We start from the raw sequence: 21878 nt of genomic DNA, 5'->3' as shown, positions 1-21878 counted from the left end.
CTAACTGACTTAAAAATAGCATACTCACAAAGTCATGCTTTGAATGACTTTTGAACTTGTTCGTCAATCAGCCTATGACAGTTCAACTTAATATCAGTAATCATGATATATAATATATATAAAATTACATAAAATATTCTGAGGTGTTTCTTAGAAATATTGTAAAAGAATGTGAAATTGACCCAGGTAAGTAGATATTAGGTCAGATAACAAGAAGGAATATATTAAAGGAGGAATATGTAATATAGACACCTGTGATAAGATCAGCTTTGTTGCCCATCCCTCGCTAGACCATTTCAGAGGTCAAGAGTTACACATAGGCCAGAACAGGTAAGGATGGCAGTGTTGGTAAAATGGCAAAAGACATTTTGAAGATTATGGTTTTTATCTGACAATCAATCATAGTTTCACTACAGAGACTAGCTTTTAATTCAAATTCCACCAACTGTATCAGGACAACATTAGCAAGGGCCTCTGGATTATTGGTACAGTGACCACTAGACCACTTCCTCCCCACTGTGTAGAGGGTAAAAAAGAGAGAGCACAGCCACCACTAATGGATGTGTTACACAGAAACAGAAAATTTGAGCAGGTATAGACCATTCAGCCTTTTGAGCTTATTCTGCCATTCATTGTGAACATGGCTAATATTCCAAATTAATAATCTGTTCTCACTTTTTCCCCATATCCTTTGATCCCTTTAGCCTCAAGCGTTATATCCAATTACTTTTCAAAATCATTTTGACTACTTTGTGTGGTAGCCAATTCCATGGGCTCACCACTCTCTTGCTGAAGAAATTTCTCCTCATTCAGTCTTAAATGCTTTATCCCATATCCTTAGACTGTGAACCTTGCTTCTGGATTCCCGTGTCATTGGAATATTCTTTCCACACCTACCCAGTCTAGTCCTGTTATAAGTTTCTCTGAGATCCCTCCTTATTCTTCAGAACTCCAGCAACTAAATCCTAAATGATCCAACCTCTCCTCATACATCAGTCCTGCTGTCCCGAGAATCAGCAAGGTAAACCTTTGCCTCACTCCCTCAACAGCAAGAAACTTCTCTCTCAGATAAGGAGACCAAAACTGCACTCAATATTCCAGGTGCAGTCTCACCAAGGTCCTATATCGTTGCAGCAAGACCCAATTTCCTGTATTTAAATCCTCTTGCTATGACAGCCAATATGCAATTTGTCTTCTTTACTGCCTGCTGCACCTTCATGCTTACCTTCAATGACTGGTATACGAGGACATCCAGATCACTTTGAACATCCAAAACAACAAATGCTGGAGATCAGTGGGTCAGGCAGCACCCATAGAGAGAGAGCAACCTAACATTTCAAGTCTAGACAATTCTTCAATAGAGCTGTCATGAAGTGTGGAGGGGGCAGCATTTATGCTATAGTTGGGAAGGGGTTTTGGAGTATAGAGTTCTGGGAAGAAAGGAATTTAATAGTTCAGATTAAGTGATCGGAATGTGAGAATGGCAGAACAATGGTGTGTCTAACTGCCAGACCTGAAAGAACACCACTGGGGAATTGGTGATAGGAGACACATCATGGTGAAAGAGAATGTAACAAGTAAAGCTACAAGAAAGGGAAAGAATGGGAGTTTGTGTGTAATTTGAAGGTGTTGAATTTAATATTAAGTCCAGAGGTTATAAAGTGCATCTAAAGGTAAGATGTCATTCCTTCAGTTTGAGTTGTGATTCACTGGAGCACCATAGTGTGCCAAAGACAGACAAGTGGACATGCAAGCAGGGTACTGTATTAAAATTATCAGCTATGGGAAGATCAGAGTCATGCTTGCACAGAGACCAGAGGTGTGCTGCAAAGCAATCACCCAATCTCTGTTTGGTTTCTCCAATACATGGCCACATTGGGTGCAGTGAATACACAAGATTGGAGGAGGTACAGGTGAAATGCTGCTTCACCTGGAAAGACTGTTTAGACCTTTGGATGGTGAGCTGGGAAGAGGTGGAGGGGCAGGTGTTGGGCCTTCTGTAGTTAGTTACAGGGGAAGGTGCCACAGGAAGGGGTGGGGGGGGAATGTTGCCTGTCTTGGTAAAGTGTATAACGTGGGGACAGTTTTAAAAGGGTTCTCCCATTTAAGACGGAGTAAGGGACATTTTTTTTTCCTAATGGTGGTGGAATGGAGAGAGAAGAATTGCTACTCTATGGAATTCTCTTCCCCAGGGAGGTGCAAGGCTGAGCTATTGAATACCTTTAAGGCTAAGTTAACTTGTGATCAAAAAGGGAGTCAAGGGCTGTGGCTAGACTGGAAATGATGAGGAAACGGTGAGGTCATAATCAAACTACATATGATCAGATTGAATTACAGAGCAGGCTCAAAGGGCTGAAAAGCTTACCCCGTTCTTAATTCTTATTAAGTTATACTCTAAAATGTAAAAATTATGAAATTATGTATTCCCGACACACGGTAGTAATTCTATCAAAAGTATCTATCACAGGTGATAAATATTAATGCCACATCGACTTGTGAGGTAATTCAAAATTGAGTAAATAAGTCCTATACCAATCCCATTATGAAGTCAGTCCATCAATGTATTTTTTGCTGCTGCTGCTGCTGCTTCTGAATCAGATGCCAGAGAGCATACTGACCAAGTAAAGAATTTTAAGGATTAATTTCTCTTCCCTGACCTGCTGACTTCCTTCATAAAGATGTGGAGATGCCGGAGTTGAACTGAGTTGGACAAAATTAAAAATCAAACAACACCAGATTGTAGTCCAACAGGTTTATTTGGAAGCACTAGTTTCATCAGGTAGCTGTGGAGCAGGATCATAGAATGCAGAATTCATAGCAACAGATCAGTGTCATGCAACTGAAATGATATTTGAACAAACCGAGGTTGCTGTTAAGTTTTTCATTTTTTAGAATGGGTTGCAGCTTTTGGTTCATTAATACGTAAATGCCAGAAGTCCTTTTAAGTCACATTCTCAAAATAACTTTAAAGTTTTATAAAAAAAACAAGACGCCTCAGCTCAGACAATGTACTAAAGGTGTGAGGTTAGAGTCTGTCTGTATCCCAATCTTGAGTCAGACTGGTTCTACATCCAAAGTAGGAATTTGTAAAATGTTACACAGATTGACTGCCTGCAGGTTCTGTGCTTAACAGCAATCTAGGTGTGTTCAATATATCGTTTCAATTGCATGACATGGTGATCTTTTGCTATAAATTCGATGTCTTACGATCCTGCTCCACAGCTACCTGATAAAAGAGCAATGCTCCGAAAGCTAGATAAACCTGCTGGACTGTAAGCTGGTGTACTGCGATTTTTAACTTCCTTAATAATGTTGCTACATCCAGTAACTAGGAGAAAGTGAGGACTGCAGATGCTGGAGAGTCAGAGTCAAAACATGTGACACTGGAAAAGCGCAGGTCAGTCAGCATACAAGGAGCAGGAAAGTCAACACTTTGGGCATAAGCCGTTCATCAAGAAGCTCCTTCTGCTCTTTGTATGCTACCTGATCTGCTGTGATTTTTCAGTGCCACACTTTTCGATTCTTGCTATATCCATTGTAAAACCAAACCAAGAGGTTAAGACTAACGTGCTGAATTAGCTGTTCTCAATTAGAAAATTAGGTAGAACAGACAGAGATGAGAAAAAAATTGGAAAGAAGGCAGTGCTTGATGCCATTGCAGTTCTTTGCCAAACAGCTGACTGACGATCATAGTTTAATTCAATGCAAGAATGGTTATTTGGTAAAAATCCTGGCTGACACTTCAAAGTGAAAGCATATGACGACAATTAAGTTGTAGAATTATGGGAATTTTAGCAGATTATATCAGAACTGCAAATCTGTAAAATCATGCAAAATTACAAATGTGCTGCAGGTTTAACACACAATGAATATAATAGCATGACTGGCCCACTGCCAAGTTACCATGAAAGTATGGCTGAGTTTTGAAGCCAGTGTAACTAATAAAACTGTTGGAAGAGCTCTTTCTGGGCCTACATTTGAAGGATATACATATGAACATAAGAACATAAAAACTGGTGCAACAGTAGACCATTCAGCCTCTTAATTCTGCTGTGCCATTCAATATGATCATGGCTGATCTCATGTCGGTCTCAACTCAATTTGGAATTGAAATATCGTGGCAGTCTTTAAAAATTACACAGACATTACTTTTTTTAGAAAGCTCCCATTCTCTGTTGCACTGGCAAGCATACAAAAACATCAGGCAAGCTTTAAAGTTAATTTACTAAACAAACTAATTTCAACACCTCTCTTAGAACAGGAACAGAAATGTCACTTTGGCCATTTTGCAAATCCAACACTTTGACCATTTTGCAACTCTAACACAGCCTTGTAGATATGGTCTGAGAACTAAGAATTGCACACAACACAAGTCCAAACAAATATAGTTATTATAATGACCTTGTAACTCTGACATTAAGCCAGCATTAGTCATGGGGTGTGGTGCCAGAACAACTCAGCCAGACAGAAGTGTCTCAGACTGTGAAGCACTGTCTGAAAACAAAACCATGTTTGTTCGCACAATATTGATAGGAAGATACAGCAAATTTCTGTAATTTGTAAAATAAAATGCTGCTTCACAGATTGATGCGTGAAAGCACCAACCTGTGTTGCAGTAAAATAGATTTGCACTAAATATATACTGAAATAGCTGCTCTCAATGGGCATGGGCAGGCCTTCACAAAACTGGGGGGGTCATGAGTCAAAATTTCAGGTCACAAGGTCAGAGGCGATAGAGTGCCAACCAAGCAGATTGCTGCAAAACAGCTTTAAATTCTCGCACTTTGTCACACTACAGTATGGCGTAAACAAAACTACCTCAAGACCCGACTCCACAACAGGCTTTCCACAGTTTTGTTAAAAACAATGAATTGCCTCATCACCTTCTCTAACCCACACCTAATAGGGTCCCATCTTACTAGTCTGCCCTCACATTCTCACAGTCCTGACAGAGGAATCTCGACAATTTTCCAATCATGAAATGGGGTTTGGCAGGAAAACCAAGGGCAGAGACCAATGCAGTTGTGCTACTACAACTGGTACCAATGTCCAGACTAGGGTGGCGATTGGACTTAAGATAGGAGAAGAATTAGACCTCACCTACAGTGCTCTTCATAGCCAAAAATCTTATTAAGCAATCATGACCTCAATCTCAACACCAAGAATCTTACGAACTTATACTCAACAACCACCTGATGCCGAAGAAGCGCTCTGAAAACTAGTACTTCTGAATAAACCTGATGGACTATAACCTGGTGTTTGCAATTTTTAACTTTGTACACCCCAGTCCAAGACCAGCATCTCCAAATCATGAATAACAAGAATAACTGTTTAGTTATTGTGCCATTAAGAAATAAAGATAACTAGGGATAAAGTGAAATATCATGAAATCTGTATTATAAAGATCAGTTTGATAATAGCACATTGAAAACTTAAAAACAAATTTAACTGCACACAGAATGCAATGCAACGCTAGTAGTGTGAAAAATGCAGAGCAGGAGTTGAGTCAAAGAAAAGACTTGACTTACCGTGGTCTTCTGAAGGCCAGGCCATACTGCTGACATGCCAGGCCCACGGTAGGGGTATAAATGATGGGCATAAATTTTTCAATGTTGGAAGTAAGCACTCTATAGAAAAGTTTTTCATTTCGATCCTGCAGGGTCATGAGGATAATATATCTGTTGAGGCAGATTACAACATGCAACACTTTAAAGCGAACTGATCAAAACTGACTGCCATAAAGATTCACTAATTCCACCTAGATTTCAACTGCAGTTTTAAAATAAATAAAATACATCTTTGATCAATAACTGCATGTCCTAAAAGAAGAACAAAGCATAGCTTTCATTAATGATTGCTTTACATATTGAATTGTGTTTTGTTTAATTTGTTCATCCGATGTGGATATTATTGGTTAGGAGAAGGTGGTGGTAAGCCACCACTTAGGACCACAGCAGTTTGTGAACCTTCGAATTTCTTCAAAATGGACTTGGGACAAGAATTAGTGACTAGTTCAGTGCAGCTGAAATCTCCAACCCTATAATTTGAAAGTTGTCCTTGTTTCTGTGAAAGAAACTGTTAGAGTGGACATTTTATTGAGAACATATTTGAAGGTCACTGAGTAATGTGGTCCCCATGAACGTAAGCAAAAACAAGGTTGCTGTGCAACTCACTAGATACTTAATGCCGATACGTTATTAATGTCAAAGTGACACAGTAATAAAGTTAAAATGATGCTTGATGAGTAATGAAAATGCTTTTTAAACATACATTTCCCTTCTTCTTTGGGAGGAGGTTTGATGTAAGGTGTGTCGTCCATCTACATTAATGGCATATGGATTTTGGTCTGTGTCTGTGAAGGGATTTAATGATTAACCTGTGGGTATTGCTGCAGCCTTCCTAAATTTATTTTAAAAAAACACGGAGTGAGTGTGTTCTTGGGGAGCAACAAGATTTTGTTTTCATTGGGCATGTTTATGAGCAAAGTAAACAGCGTGGTGCAATAGGTTTCATTTCAGAAAGTTCTAGAAATTGTGCTTATGACTATGGGAAACACCCATAGCTTGAAAAGAAGCTTTTGGATTTCTCTTGGGATTTTATTAGAAGTTCTGACTAATGCAGATTGTGAGAAACTATTCTTCCTACTGAATTTAGGACTGTTCATAAATAAGTTCAAAGTTTGTGAGAAGATTTGTAGCCCGGGTGCTCGTACAAAATCCCATGCAAGGACTGCACAAAACACTACATAGGACAAACAGGAAGACAGCTAACAACCTGCATCCATGAACACCAACTAGCCACGAAATGACACAACCAGCTATCCTATTGGCTGTACACGCAGATGACAAACAACATGAATTCGATTGGGACAACACAACTATTATAGGACAAGTCAAACAGAACAGCCAGGGAATTCCTAGAGGCATGGCATTCATCCACAAATTCTATCAACAGACACATCGACCTAGACCCTATGTACCGGCCACTGCAGTGGACAGCAACTGACAACTGGAAGCGGCAGATTCAAACCACTATAAATGCCGGAGGAATCAGCACAGAAGCGCTTCACAGGAGGCTCCCAAGCACTGAGGATGTCACCTAGAAAATGGACGAAATGTTTGCAACAAAAACTCCCAGCTCGGCGAACAGAACCACAACATAAATAAGTTCGCTCAGTTAGCAAAGTTAGTTGTCAAATTCCAGACCAGAAATCGAAGAGTATGGTGCTAGAAAAGCATAGCCGGTCAGGCAGCATCCAAGGAGGAGGAGAATTGACGTTTTGGTTGGTTAAAACTCCAGAAGGGTTATTTGAGGCTGAGAATGTTGATACTCAGCATCTTCCCTGATTCCTCACGCAACTATCAGATTCTCAAGACCAGGAATTTTAGTCATATTTAAGTCAAATTCTACATGCAAGAGTTATACAGCATAGAAACAGACCCTTTGGTCCAACCAGTCCATGCTAATCATTATCCCAAACTAAACTAGTCCTACTTGCCAGCTTCTGGTCCATGTTTCTCCAAACTCTTCCTTTTCATGTACTTATTCAAATGTCTTTTAAACATTGTGATTATATCCACAACCACCACTTCCTCTGGAAGTTCATTCCACATGTGAACCATCTTCTGAGAGGGAATTATTTCTAGTTTTTGAATACAGCAATGGACTGCTGGTGGAATTAATAGAATTTTAGATTTCTGTATGTTTTGAAATCCTCAAACGTGTGCTAAAATGTATGTAACTTGGTTTATTTTATAAATCCACATTTCTTTCAGCAAATAAGCCTTTACTGCTTAAATCAAATCAGCAGCATTATAAGCACATGTTCCAGCGAAAGACCACCAGAATAAAAAGAATAAAAATACAAAACATGATTCATCAAGCCAAATTCCAGTCTGAGATTTGACTTGTCCAGTAATAATGTCAGCTGGTATTATAAGGAGGAGTTTAAGAGTTTCAGCTAATAGAGGTTTATCCTTTGCCTTATTCTGCCACATGGTATGAACAGAAGTTTGCACATTGTGTGACCATAGAACTCTTGTTTCCCACCCCTACATACTTTGCTGACATCCTACATTTACATTTTCAGCGCAAGATTTGGGGCCTGACCAGCTGGTACAGTCTCACGTGACCTCTGACAAGACCATGAATTTCTTGATCTCATACTCAGAACTGACATTGAATTATGCACAATGGGGAGCTCAGTACTAGGATGAGCATGTGCAGAAGTGGCCTGCTGTAAGGCCAGAGGTAAAAACAGTATGCGTTTGCTGGCTCACCACAAAGTGACTCATATGAAGACTTTGGGGTGGCATACAGTACACCGATGGAAATGCCTATTAACATGCTTAGTGTATTGACAAGGCTGCAATGGGCCTTGACATCAAAGGAGCGTAAATTAATCCAGCTCCAGTTTGACATTGGGCTTCATGGTGAGCCTGGAGTCCATTCTTTGTATACAAACGTTGATGGACTCAATTGTTGTGTGGATATGACCAACATCTCAGTTTTCATTATAGTACAGACCAAAGCCATTAGAAGCCTCACAGCTATAGTGGAAGCTCGGATTACAGTCCTGAGATTCACACATTGTCATGCTAGCCAAGCACAGCACAATGCAGGTTAGACTGCTGCCATCATGGGCACAAATACCATTTTTCAAAGGGGCTTGTAAGGTCTCAGCACAGTCCACTGACTGAAAGGCCATCTTTGGGCTGCGGCAATGCCTCGTTTATGTGTAAATCAGCTACCTTCTCTCATGCATCAATTTGTTATGGTTTTATATTCTGAGGTGAAAGCATCCTTGCATTCACAATTGCCACTTCACCATTGCACCTTTTGAAGCCAGATTGTCCAGGTGACTGCCACCAATGATATGATTGCACAATCCAAAGCTGGACCCTCAAAACCCATGGAATTCTACAAGGCATCTACAGTCAACATCACCGATAGCAACTTTCCAAAGCTGTGCAGCAGCCACTGGAGCTGGCAAAGGCATCTGTAGAAATGCTCTTTGAGGACCTTTGGCTAGTATGGCATTCTACTTAAAAACCCTCTTTCCCTTCTCTCTACACTGCTGACTCTGCCTGCTTCGTATGCTCCATACCAAAGTACTGATGCAGCTCAGGAGGAACTCCAACTATAACTGCTATTATTCTCCTGCCTGGCCCTATAAAAGCTAAAGCGTCCTTGGCAGACCGTGCACCACACCTTTGTGAATCCAGAAGTATCTGTTAATTCTTCAAATAACACTATGGTAATACCGTTCCCACGCAGTAGGGCAAGTTAAATGAATCTCACCTGAGAGGTGAATCCTTTTAAGTAACATGGATGGGGTGGGGGTGCTAGTTCAGTTGAATGCATGTGTAGCTGGGTGAATTTAAAGAGTGAGAGTCAACAGAACCATAGTGCAGGGATGTCAAATTTTGCAGCCTTTAACTTGAAAATGCTTAAGTATCAACAAAGATAAAACAAATCCCCTTTTTATGTATAGCTGTGTCTGGTTAATTAAAATTTGTTTTATAATAATTACCTACTTGTCAAGATCATTAGTTTTGGTCTCGTAGCTTTTAAGGACACGGAGAACTTGAACATCTTGGGTTAAAAAACATGGTGGGAGCAGACCATGAATTCCAAGTTGTAGTCGTTCTTCAAGAGGAAATGCCATACCCTGAAAAACAGAAGCATCCTTAATAAAACTGTACTTTTCTTGTGTCACAGCCTGCACCAACAAGGTGTCCTTACCTGGAGAAGCTGATCACTTCACAACAATATTTAAATCTGGCTCCCATGGTGCAGTTGTGAGTCAAATGCAAATCTAGCAGCTGCTGGTGAGGTTTCACATTGTTCCAGCAATGAAATGGAGGGAGGCCCCGCCAGCAAATAAATGCCTTTCAGGACAATCTCCTTGTCACAAGAGCAGCAGGAGTACTCTCCCATGCCCCTCAGAGAAGTTGCCTTTCCTACTGATCACGTCTTCAGAATCATAACTGGATTACTGTTTCATCCTCACCAACACGTCATGTAAATTGGTTGGACCTGTTGAAACAGCCCTTCCTCCCCCACCTAAACCCCTAACCTCAAGCCTGTACTGGAAATCAGATGACAGGCACACTCTGGCTCCATTCATTCCCTCCCTCCCTCTTATCAGACTCTGAATCCACCCTCAACAGCAAGCTTCAATCTTGCCCTGCCCCTATCCTTAATTGGCAAACTTTGTCAAATGCATGATAGTTCAATGACAGCTAGTTCCCAGAATTTGACATAGGAGTTTTACACATCTTCATGAAGCACATTACACAGAATAAATCTTCGACAAATACGTACTTTCTAATTACCAGGGTTCAGTGGTGAATTTTAAAAATGGAGATCTTTCAAAAATCTAGTTAAATTTTAAAGTTAACTTGTAAATGCTTTCTAGACACAACTGGACAATTAGTTAATCAGATGGTGGGTTAGAACAGATTATCTTGACAGCAGGCACTGATTGAGGCCTTTGGAATTTCATCTTGTATAAAAATAGGCCATTTTACTTTGGATAAGGTAAGAAGCACAAAATCCAGATTTGCACTCGACCACTCAACAGAGTTTTGGAGAGTAAGGGAAAAGGTACATTTGAACAACATAAATAGAGAGGGGAAGATAACCTAAGAGTTATGATCTAAAATAGTTAAAAAGATAATCAGTTAGTTGGTGAGTTGTAAATTTTGTTTCTCCAATTTAGGATTGTAGTTTAAACTAGGGCTAGGCAAATGCAAGTCCTGTATTACATAATTAAACTACTTGATATAACTATAAATAATCAATGATTAAAAATTGCTATTAATCAAAGAAACAATAAATGCTACTCGAACATTTGGCACAATACATTAAATCTCTGAAAATGCTATGACACAGACATATTTGCTGCTTCAGCCTCATTCTTCCCCACCCTCCGTTTCTTCAGACTCTGAATCCACCCCCAAAACCAAGCCTCGATCTTGCCCTCCCCCTTTCCTTGTAGATTGGGCAAGTTATTGATGTCCAGGGGAAAAACAATTTTAAACATTCTTAGCAATGAATGCACTGATCACACTGGTTCTCCATTTTGACCATTTATAAGACAAATTGGGCCAGTACAGTTGATTCTGTAATAACGTGCATTTCTTCAATATGAATAGACTAGAACACAAATGTAGAATTTAGATCGTTATTTGTAGAAAACGAACTTTCCTTAGCTGTATTGGCTATAATGTGATTTCAGCCTCATTTAAACTAATGGTGCTGCTATTAGGTGATTTTCTTATAACATGGCGTTGCATTGGAATGGAACTATCGTGTTATATCAGAACTGACTATGTCACTTAAGTTTTACAGGTTTTTCCTTCTGGCTGTTGAGTTTGTCCAGAGCAAACACATTGCCGTCATGTGTCCATCTTGAATCAGTCCAACTTAGTGTCATTGAACTCAAGTGCTGGAAGGAGAGACTCCCAACATACAATGGAGGTGGAATTCCTTGACAGTTTATCTGGAATATAGTTATATGTGGAGGAAAAGAGAAGCTCAGGAAAGGGAGTATGTGACTGATGAGGAGCAGAATAACAGATTTAGCAGACATTGAGAAGATGATCTTCCTGACACTGGTCCTATTCAAACGCTAGAATGTATTGATGAGGCAGGGAGAATGAATGCAGCGAGTAAAACCATAACGTAGACAGTCATCATTTATCAGAGGCTGTTTTGCCAGGATGAGAGCACCAAGAAGAGTAGAAATGCGGCCATTATAAAGGATGATAATTAGAGGGCTTGATAGCAGAATCTATAGTCAAAAATGAATATTCCAAAGATGTGGTGCCAAGCCAGTGCTAAGGTCAGCTGGGGACAAATCTGGAAAAGAGGGAAGGGAGTAAATCTAGTTGCCATAGGCCACGTTGAAACAAATAACATTGAAGGGAACAGGAAGGAAGATCAGCTAAAAAAAAAAGTACCACAAGTTAGGCTCTAAATTAGAATGAACCTTGAGGATAATTACTCCTGGTTTAATTCCTGAACCAAATGCACATTAGTATAGGAAGAAACAGATTAGGAGAAGTAAAGGTTGGGTGAAGGGCTGGTGTTAGAAAATGAAGTTTCTTTTCACAGAACACTCAGACTAGTTCTGCAATAGGAAGGAGCTATATCATTGGGATAAAAGATCCACCTGAACCAAGATGAGCCTTGAGTCCTGCCACGAAGGGTGTAGAGGGGGGCAGCAAAGGTTTCAACTAGGAAGATGGGAAAGGGTCAAGAAACATAAGCAGCCTTAATATTAACAAAGACAGCAGCAAATAAAAAGGGAGGATATTTTTGGCAAGGGAATACTGAGAGCTATATCATTTGAGTCTATAAAGATTGTTAAATATGACATGGGATGAAATCCTCTCAAACATGGGTTAACATCTGAACAGTAATGTGCACAGAATACGTAATACAATAAAAGGTACTGGAATCAATCATCCATCATGAAGAACCAGACATTGTAGGGAGTACTGAGATTTGGTTCCAAAAACCTTTGTAGAGAATGAAGTTGAGAGGTGAGTTCGCTGCATTATTAGGAATAAAAAATAATGGTAGGAAATAAAGGATACATATATTAGCTCAGTAAATATACAATCCAACTTTCAATATAGCTAGAGGTTAAAGATTATGAAGGATCAATCACCCTAATAGATGTTAAAATTCACACAACACCAGGTTATATCCAACAGGTTTAATTGTAAGCACTAGATTTCGGAGCGCTGCTCCTTTATCAGGCAGTTGTGAAGTACACAATTGTAAGACACAGAATTTATTGTAAAAGTTTACAGTGTGATGTGACTGAAATTGTACATTGAGAAGTACCTTGACTGTTAAGTATCTCGTCTGTTAGAATGACCATGTTAGTTTCACTTCTTCCATATGCAAATCACAAAATTTATTTTGAAAGTTACATTCTCAGGTTAACTTTAATGCCAATTGTTAAAAGTGCTTCCAATTAAACCTGTTGACTATAACCTGGTGTTGTATGATTTTTAACTTTGTACACCCCAGTCCAATACTGGCATCTCCAAATCATGACGAATAGATGTAGCATACAGACCACTTAGTAGTGCAAGGAAGATGAAAAGATTATTCTTCATTTTTCACAGATGTAGGTGTTGCTGGCTAGTCCAGCATTTATTGCACATCCCCAATTTCCCACTGAATTGAGTGATTTGCTAGGCCACTTCAGAGGACAACCAGTGTTATAAAAGTCACATGTAGTCCAGCCCAGCTAATAACGACAGATTTCCTTCCCTAAAGGACATTAGTTGAACAGTTGGTTGAAGAATTTTTACAAGAATCAATGACAGTTTCACAATCACTACTACTGATGGGGGGGTGGCTTTCAATTCCGGATTTGATTTATATCCCCACAGCGGTAGCTTGAACCCTGTGGACCACTCCAATATTAAATATGCAGACATAATACAGATGTGCGTGCAAAAAGTGAAGAATAATTGGATTTGGGTAAACGGAATAAGAAGTCAAGACTCCTACAACTTGCATAGAACTTTTTCCTAACTTAATATGTAAAAATCCAAACAAGGATCAATTTACGATTGGATCTAGTGATGCAGAATCAACCAGGTCAGATAACGGAAATAAATGTCAGCGAACACATAGGCATTGGTCACCATAATCTCATGAGCTTTATGATCAGGGAAAAATATACGTATGATTAACAGATTTGAGAAAAGCTGATTATGAGCAATTGAGAACACAATTTAGGGATAATAAAACAGATAATAATATTGACAAAGATATGAAACTACATAGGAACCATTTAAAATAACATGCAAATGCAGGGAAGATATATTTTGTTAAAAACAATATTTGGACTCCACAGCCATTGAACAACCCTGCAGTGGAGAATGCAGAATTGCATTCCAGCAATAGCACCAGGCAGACCTAACAATGAGGTGTCAACCTGGTGAAACTACCAAACAGGACTACCTCCATGTCAAATAGCATAAATAGCAACTGATAGATAGAGCTAAGCTCGCAACCAACAGATCAGATCTAAGCTCTGCAGTCCTGCCATATCTAATTGTGAATGGTGGTGGGTGATTTAACAACTCTCAAATTTACCCATCCTTAAAATGATGGAAGAGCTCAACACATCAGTGCAAACGATAAAGCTGAAGCATTCGCAGCATTCTTCAGCCAGAAGCATCACAACTACCAGTCTTCAGCCAATTTGATTCATTCCATGTGATATCAAGAATGTTTGGAGACACTGGATAGTGCAAAGCTATAGGTCTTGACAACACTCCAGTAATAGTCCTGAAGAGTTGTGTTCCAGAATTTGTGGCTCCCCTCGTCAAGCTCTTTCAGTATAGTTACAAAACTGACATCTACCCAACCCTGTGGAAGATTACCCAGAAAGATGTCCTGTACACAAAAAGCAGGACAAATCAAATCTGACCAATTGCCATCCCATCAGTCTGCTCGCAATCATCAGTAAACTGACGAAAAGTGTCATCACCTTTCAAGCAGCACCTGCTCAGCAATAACCTCCTCATTGACACCCAGTTTGGGTTCCACCAGGGCCACTCATTACAGTCTTGGCTTAAATAAGAAAATAAAACAGCTGAATTCCAGAGGATAGGTGAGAGTGACAGTCCATGACATTAAGGCTGCAATTGACTCTGGTGTCAAGGAGCCTGAGCAAAACTGGAAACAAAGGGTATCAGGGCACAATCTACCTGCTGGTTGGAGTCATCTCAGATCTAGAATATTTCTGCAAGAATTCCTCAGTGTAGTACCTTTGGCTCAACCATCTTCAGCTACTTCATTAATGACTTCTCCTCCATCATCATTTCACAAGTGTGATTGTTCACTGACAACTGCATCATGTTCGACACCATTTGCAACTCCTCAGATACAGAAGTGGACCATGTTGAAATGCAAAAAGATATAAATAATATCCAGAGGTTGACAAGTGGCAAGTAACATTGATGCCATCAAATGCCAGGCAATGACCATTATCAATAAGTGTCAACTTAACCACCGTTCCTTGATATTCAATTATATTACTATCATTAAATTCCCCACTATCAATATCCTTGGGGTTACCATTGACCAGAAACTCAACTGGATCCACCACATAAACACAGAGGGTAAGAGAGCAGATCAGAGGCTACGAATACTGTGGCAAGTAACTCACCTCCTGATTCCCCAAAGCCAGTCCACGATCTACAAGACACAAGTCAGAAGTGTGATGGAATACTGGATGGGTGCACCTCTAACAACACTCAGGAAGTTTTACACCATTCAGGACAAAATAGCCTGCATGACTGACACCATAGCCACAAAATCCATTCCCTCCACCACTGACACTCAGTACAGCAGTGCACTGATACACTGGAATTGCATGGAAACACCATCACCTGCAATTCTCTTCCAAGCCACTCACCATCCTGACTTGTACATATATTATTGTTGCTTCACTGTCACTGAGTCAAAGTCCTGGAATTCGCTCCCTAACCACATTGTGGGTCAATCCACACCACATGGACTGTAGCAGTTCAAGGAGGCAACTCACTACCACCTTCTGAAGGGCAATGAGGGTAACAGTCCAAAGATATGCAGGTCAGGTAGACTGGCCATGCTAAACTACCCCGTAGTGTCCAGGGATGTGTAGGCTAGATGGATTAACCATGGTAAACACAGGGTTATGTGGTTGGAGTGGGTAGTGTGGATCTGGATGGGATGCTCTTTTGGAGGGTCGGTGTAGACTCGATGGATCAAACGGTCTCTGTTTGCACTGTATGAATACGGTGAGTTGATGAACTAGGCATGGGCAGGAAATGCTGGTCAGCCAGCAATACCCATGTCCAACAAACAAACAAAAAAACTTCAGACAAAAACAGAGGGTAGGAACAAGGCAGACATGAAGCATACAGATACCCGAGGGATGCATGGTCAGAAAAAATGCTAAGAAATTAGGCTTGCCATTTAAAAACAAATGTAAATGAAAAATAATTAGGAAATGAAATGACCAAGGAAGATAAAACAAAATGGTAAAACATTTTACAGGTACATCAAGAAAAGGAGGAAGGCTGAGTTAGGGATAGGACCATCAAGGAATAAACAAAATTATACCACAGGCTATGATAGAGAGATGGCAAAGTATCAACCAGATATAAAAGGGAAACATGAGGACATGTCTGTTTAAACAACTATACTTAAATACTAAAAGGAAAGTACTGAATAAGCTAAAATGATAAAAGCCCAGCCATGGATAGATTACATTGATGTGTACTGAAAGAATATAGAGAAGAGGTAGCAAAGGCATTACTATACATTTAAAACTAGTTGGGGGATTGGAGCGGGGGGGGGGAGGAAGAGTGCCATTCGGCTGACATGTATTCAATGTAATTTCTCTGTCTAAAGAGTGCAAACAGAATATTTCCAGGTAATTACAGCCCATTGGAGAGATTACTTACTAGTATAAATCTTAGTGGAGGAATAAAGGGATCACCACAAGGTAGCAAGGCAATAAACAAAAGCAAAACAAACATTAGGCTTTATTTGTAAGAGGGACAGACTTAAAAAATAGGGAGGTTGGTGCTAAATCTATCCTGAGCCTTGGTTACAGTACGGAGTGCAGGTTTTGGTTGCTTATATTATAACATGAAATCATGAGGTAATACAGAGAAATTTACAAGAATGATATTAGAAATTGTGAATATATGTTATCAACACATTACATCTCTTTTCTATTAGGGGAGAAAAGGACTGACAGGAGGTCAAAAATATTTTTCACCAACTGAGATTTTCTTGAGGGCTACTTTTGGGTTTTCAATAGTTCTCACTAACTGAGTTATCAGCTGATATTGTCACAATAATAATACATTCTGTATTCATGTTGATATATGGAATATTCAGAATGAGGAGAATTCACCAATAACCTCTAATTATCTATTCTCTATTGAATTTAAAGCTCCAACAAACAAGGAAAGCATTACATTTCATAGATACCACAATATTTCAAATAGTACAAGGCAACAGGCATAAGCTGTTTTTCTCCCTCAAAGTAATTGATACATACTTCTACACTCAAAAAGCCATCACATCTTCCAGAGTCAGTGAGGTCACAGTAACACTTTGCCAAAGTTGGAATATTTAAACCATGCATTTAGAACTTCATTTGCAACTCTCAAAGATTAATTTCAGATTTAAACATAAAAATTAATAAGAGTATTCACTACAGTTGAATCCACTATATTATTTCCAAGTTTGGAACTGCCTCAAATTTAAACCAAAGATTCCACATGAATTTGCAAGAAAACTATTACTTCTGAGATTTCAAGTTTTCTTAGCTTACAATCAGCTGAATATTATTCCTTGTTGAGGGGTTTAAAATTCTCTCTCCTTTGCAGTGTCTCTCTCTCTCTCATTCACATTATGTTACCTCCCTCTCCCCCAAAACCTTTCATAATGCCTCCTCCTCCTTCCACCCTCCTTTGCAGCCCACTCTTATCCTATTGCCTCCCATCACCTTCAGCCTCCTTCTCCTTCCCCAAATGCCTCTCTCCAATCTGAACTTGCCCTCCCAGGCAGACACTCCTATCCCACTTCACGAAGGCAATAATCCTGGATCCAGCATGACGCCCATCAGCCTTGAGAAAAAGGGCCCTCCTGGCCTCAGTAAAAGGCAGCACCTCTCTCCCTACTAGTAGCTCTTGTTTCTCATCCTACTGGCTGCCCTCCAGTCACAGGCAGCTCTTCTCTAAAGTTTATGACTGATAATGCAGTAATGAATCTACTACCAGCAAGCCCAGGAGAAAACCAACCTGTGACTGGAAGAACTGCCCCATATCATTTCTGACACTCTACTTATTGGCATGACATTCCTTGGATTGGTTACCCCTATGAGTGGAATTTCTGAGGCATTCTGGGGTCTTCCACGGGCAGATTGACCTCCTACACTCATATTATCGACATTGTAGAGGCATGACGTAAGAGGTCTTAAAAATTATGAAAATGTTATTACAGAGTGGATAAAGGGAGAAAATTTACTTCCTCTTCCGATGGCAAAGCATAATCGTAGGTTGTCAATATATGACAGTCACCATAAAATCCCACAGGGAATTCAGAAGAAACTTATTTAAACAAAGATTGCAGAGGTTGTGGAGCTCTCTAAAACAGGGAAGCAAATAGTTGAGATGCATTTACAGGGAAGTTAGACATGTATTTGAGGGAACAGGTGAGGATATGAAACCTGAATACAGGCTGAGGTAATTACTTGTTGTCAGGAACAACTACTTTACAGATGCTCTTAATAACTTAGGTGGCAACAAGATAGCTTCTAGATGCAAATACCATGACAAAAAATGGCTTCTAGCTGCAAAACTGACAATTCTGCTAAAGCTGCATAAAACAGCTTTTAAGTTACTAACTGCTAATTCTGCTATAGCAGCATAATTGACTAACCACAGTCTGCTTCAACAGAGATTAGCAGTCATTGCTCCCTTTACAGCATAGAAATAACTAGACTAGATAAGACATTACAGGCCATCCCAACTGACCTTTAGATGCAGGTGCAATGGCTTGGTTAGAGAGATAAGGGTTCAAAGTTTGGGAGAAGATTTGTAGCTCGGGTGCTCGTTGTTGTGGTTCTGTTCGCTGAGCTGGGAATTTGTGTTGCAAACGTTTCGTCCCCTGTCTAGGTGACATTCTCAGTGCTTGGGAGCCTCCTGTGAAGCGTTTCTGTGATCTTTCTGTGATCATCCTCCCAAGCATGAGGATGTCACCTAGACAGGGGACGAAACGTTTGCAACACAAATTCCCAGCTTGGCGAACAGAATCACAACAACAGAGATAAGGGTGGCCTGAGTGTTGGAAACAAATTTTTTTCCCCAGGAACTATTAGACCAAGTAACTATCAAGTAAAGCAGAATCGTGTACTGATTGGTAATTGTTTGAATGTACTATGCAATCATGGTCCGTACCCTTCTTTAAGTATAAAAATGTCTTTGTTTTAAGCCATGGACACAGCTCTTCTGAGGAACATAAGTGTATAACCTCTGTTTCTGGACGCTCTGTGCCTGGCCATATGAAAAACAAAAAATGAAGTCTTAAGACTAGACAGATTGCTAGTGTTTATTGACCCATCGCGGGACCGAGAGATCCCGCCGGGGGTTCAGATCTTCACAGGGAGAAGATGGTTAAGACTATAGTTTTAGATGAGAAAAGATAAGCTGGGAAGAGGCTCAGCTGCAGCATAAGTAGACTGGTAGGTTATTAATCTAGCTGTTTACCTAATGCAAATAGTAGAAATGCTAAAGAGGTGGATTTGGCAGGACATTCTCCCAGCGACTGGCATTTCTGGCACATTTTTCTATAAATAAATATTGGAGGCAGCACTTTTTACGATCATTATTAATGAAGAGGATTGTTCAAATATTAAGTGGTATAACACCATAATTGTTTCTAGCCACAATAAATAGAAGAGGATTTAGGATACTCCAAAGTGGAGAATGGGAAAGAAATAGCAGCTGGAAGAGCTACTCCTTTTTTGAGGTATTTTCAGCATAAGAGCAGATTTCCTCGAATTTTTGGAGCAGTAATTACCGTTTAATAAGCTGTTTCATTGTTTTGGAACTTTTGGAAAATAAATCAAAACAACAGCATTTTCAAAAAGAAGGAAGACAGTTGAATTATATTTAAGGAGGGAAATCAGGAAAGCAAAAAGGGGACATGACATATCTTTGGAAAATAGGGTTAAGAGGAATCCAAAGGTATTCTACAAATACATTAAGGACAAAAGGGTAACGAGAGAGAGAATAGGGTTCCTCAAAGATCTGCAAGGCCACCTAGGTGTGGAACAGCAGGTGATGGAGGAGATGCTGAGTTTTTTGCATCAGTGTTTACTGTGGAGAAGGATATGGTAGCTACGGAATGTGGGGAAATTAATAGCAACATCTTGAAAAATATGGATATTACAGAGGTGGTGGTGCTGGATGTCTTAAAATGCATGATGGTGGATAAATCCCCAGGACCTGATCAGTTCATAGCTCCTTGAAAGTAGAGTCACAGGTAGATAAGATAGTGAAGAAAGTGTTTGGTATGCTTTCTTTTATTAGTCAGAGTATTGAGCACATGAGTTGGGAGGTCATGTTGTGGATGCACAGGACATTGGTTAGGCCACTGTTGGAATATTGCGTGCAATTCTGGTCTCCTTCCTATTGGAAGGATGTTGTGAAACTTGAAAGGGTTCAGAAAAGATTTACAGGAATGTTGCCAGGGTTGGAGGATTTGAGCTATATGGAGTGGTTGAATAGGCTAGGGCTGTTTTCCCTGAAGCGTCGTAGGCTGAAGGGTGACCTTATAGAGGTTTATAAAATCACGAGAGGCATGGATAGGGTAAATAGACAAGGACTTTTCTCTGGGGTTGGGAGAGCCCAGAACTATAGGGCATAGGTTTAGAGGGGAAAGATATAAAATAGACCTGAGGGGCAACTTTTCATGCAGAGGGTGGTGCGTGTATGAAATGGGCTGCCAGAGGAAGTAGTGGAAGCTAGTATAATTGCAATATTTAAAAGGCATCTAGATGGGTATATGAATAACAAAGGTTTGGAGGGATATGGGCCGGTTGTGGCAAGTGGGACTAGATTGGGTTGGAATATCTGGTTGGCCTGGACGAGTTGGACCGAAGGGTCTGTTTCCGTGCTATACATCTTGGTGACTCTATGAGGTGTACCCTAGAACTCTGTGGAAAGCTAGAGAAGTGATTGCTGGGGCCCTTGTTGAAATATTTGTATCATCGATAATCACAGGTGAGGTGCTGCAAGACAGGAGGATGGCTAATGTTTGCCAGTATTTAAAAAAAAGACGGTAAGGAAAAGATAAGAGAACTATAGACATGCAAGCCTGGCATCAGTGGCAGGCAACGTCTTGGGGGAGATCTTGTGGAACAGGATTTGCATGTTTTTGGAAAGGCAAGGACTGATTAGAGATAGTCAATATAGTTTTGTGCATGAGAAATCACATCTCTCTAACTTGATTTTTTTGAAAAAGTAAAAGATTGATGAATGCAGAGTGGTTGACAGAATCTATATGGACTTCAGTAAGGCTTTCGATAAAGGTTCCGCATGGTTCGCCTAGTTAGCAAGGTTAGATATCATGGAACACAGGGAGAACTAGACATTTGGATACAGAACTGGCTTGAAAGTAGGAAGCAGAGGATGGTAGTGGAGGGTTGTTTTTCAGTCTGGAGGACTGTGAACAGTGGTGTGCCACAAGGATCAATGCTGGGTCCACTGATTTTTGTCATTTATGTAAATTACTTGAATTTGAATATAGGAGGGATGGTTAGTAAGTTTGCAGATGACACCAAAATTGACAGTGTAGTGGATAGCCAAAACGGTTAACCCAGAGTACAACGGGACCTTGATCAGATGGGATGGTGGGTCAAGGACAGGCAGATTGAGTTTAATTTAGATAAATGTGAAGTGATGCATTTTCCTGAAGAAGGGTTTTTGCCCGAAACGTTGATTTTCCTGCTCCTCAGATGCTGCCTGACCTGTCAATCCTTCACTGTTGCTGGCTAAAAATCTTGGAATTCCTTCCCTAACAGCATTGTGAGTCAACCCACAGCACAAAGACTGCAGCAGTTCAAAAAGTCAGTTCACCACAACTTTCTCAAGGGCAACTAAGGAACAGTATTAAATGCTTACCCAGTCATCAACGCCTACATCCAGTGTGTGAATTTTAAAACATCACACCAAATTGGATAGCATAACAGAACATTTCAGGCTCTTGAAAGAATGGATTTCTTATGTAAACTTTACAGATTGATTTCAAGAATTTAGGACAGCTTTTACAGCAGCACT

At 40.0% G+C, this 21878-nt stretch overlaps 1 protein-coding gene across 3 annotated transcripts in view; it reads right to left on the bottom strand.

The window, feature by feature from the left end:
* Positions 1 to 21878, bottom strand: part of LOC132816420 (NADP-dependent malic enzyme-like) — a 185234-nt gene that overhangs the window by 98758 nt on the left and 64598 nt on the right. For all 3 annotated transcript variants that reach the window (XM_060825970.1, XM_060825969.1, XM_060825972.1), the window contains exons 3-4: positions 9537 to 9670; positions 5529 to 5678 (exon numbers count right to left, since the gene is read on the bottom strand). In XM_060825970.1, coding sequence (XP_060681953.1) covers positions 5529 to 5678; positions 9537 to 9670 — 284 coding nt within the window. The remainder of the gene's footprint in view (positions 1 to 5528; positions 5679 to 9536; positions 9671 to 21878) is intronic.

Source organism: Hemiscyllium ocellatum, chromosome 6, assembly GCF_020745735.1.
Source record: "Hemiscyllium ocellatum isolate sHemOce1 chromosome 6, sHemOce1.pat.X.cur, whole genome shotgun sequence".
NCBI classification, from domain to species: Eukaryota; Metazoa; Chordata; class Chondrichthyes; order Orectolobiformes; family Hemiscylliidae; genus Hemiscyllium; species Hemiscyllium ocellatum.
This window is presented reverse-complemented; position numbering and strand designations above follow the sequence as displayed.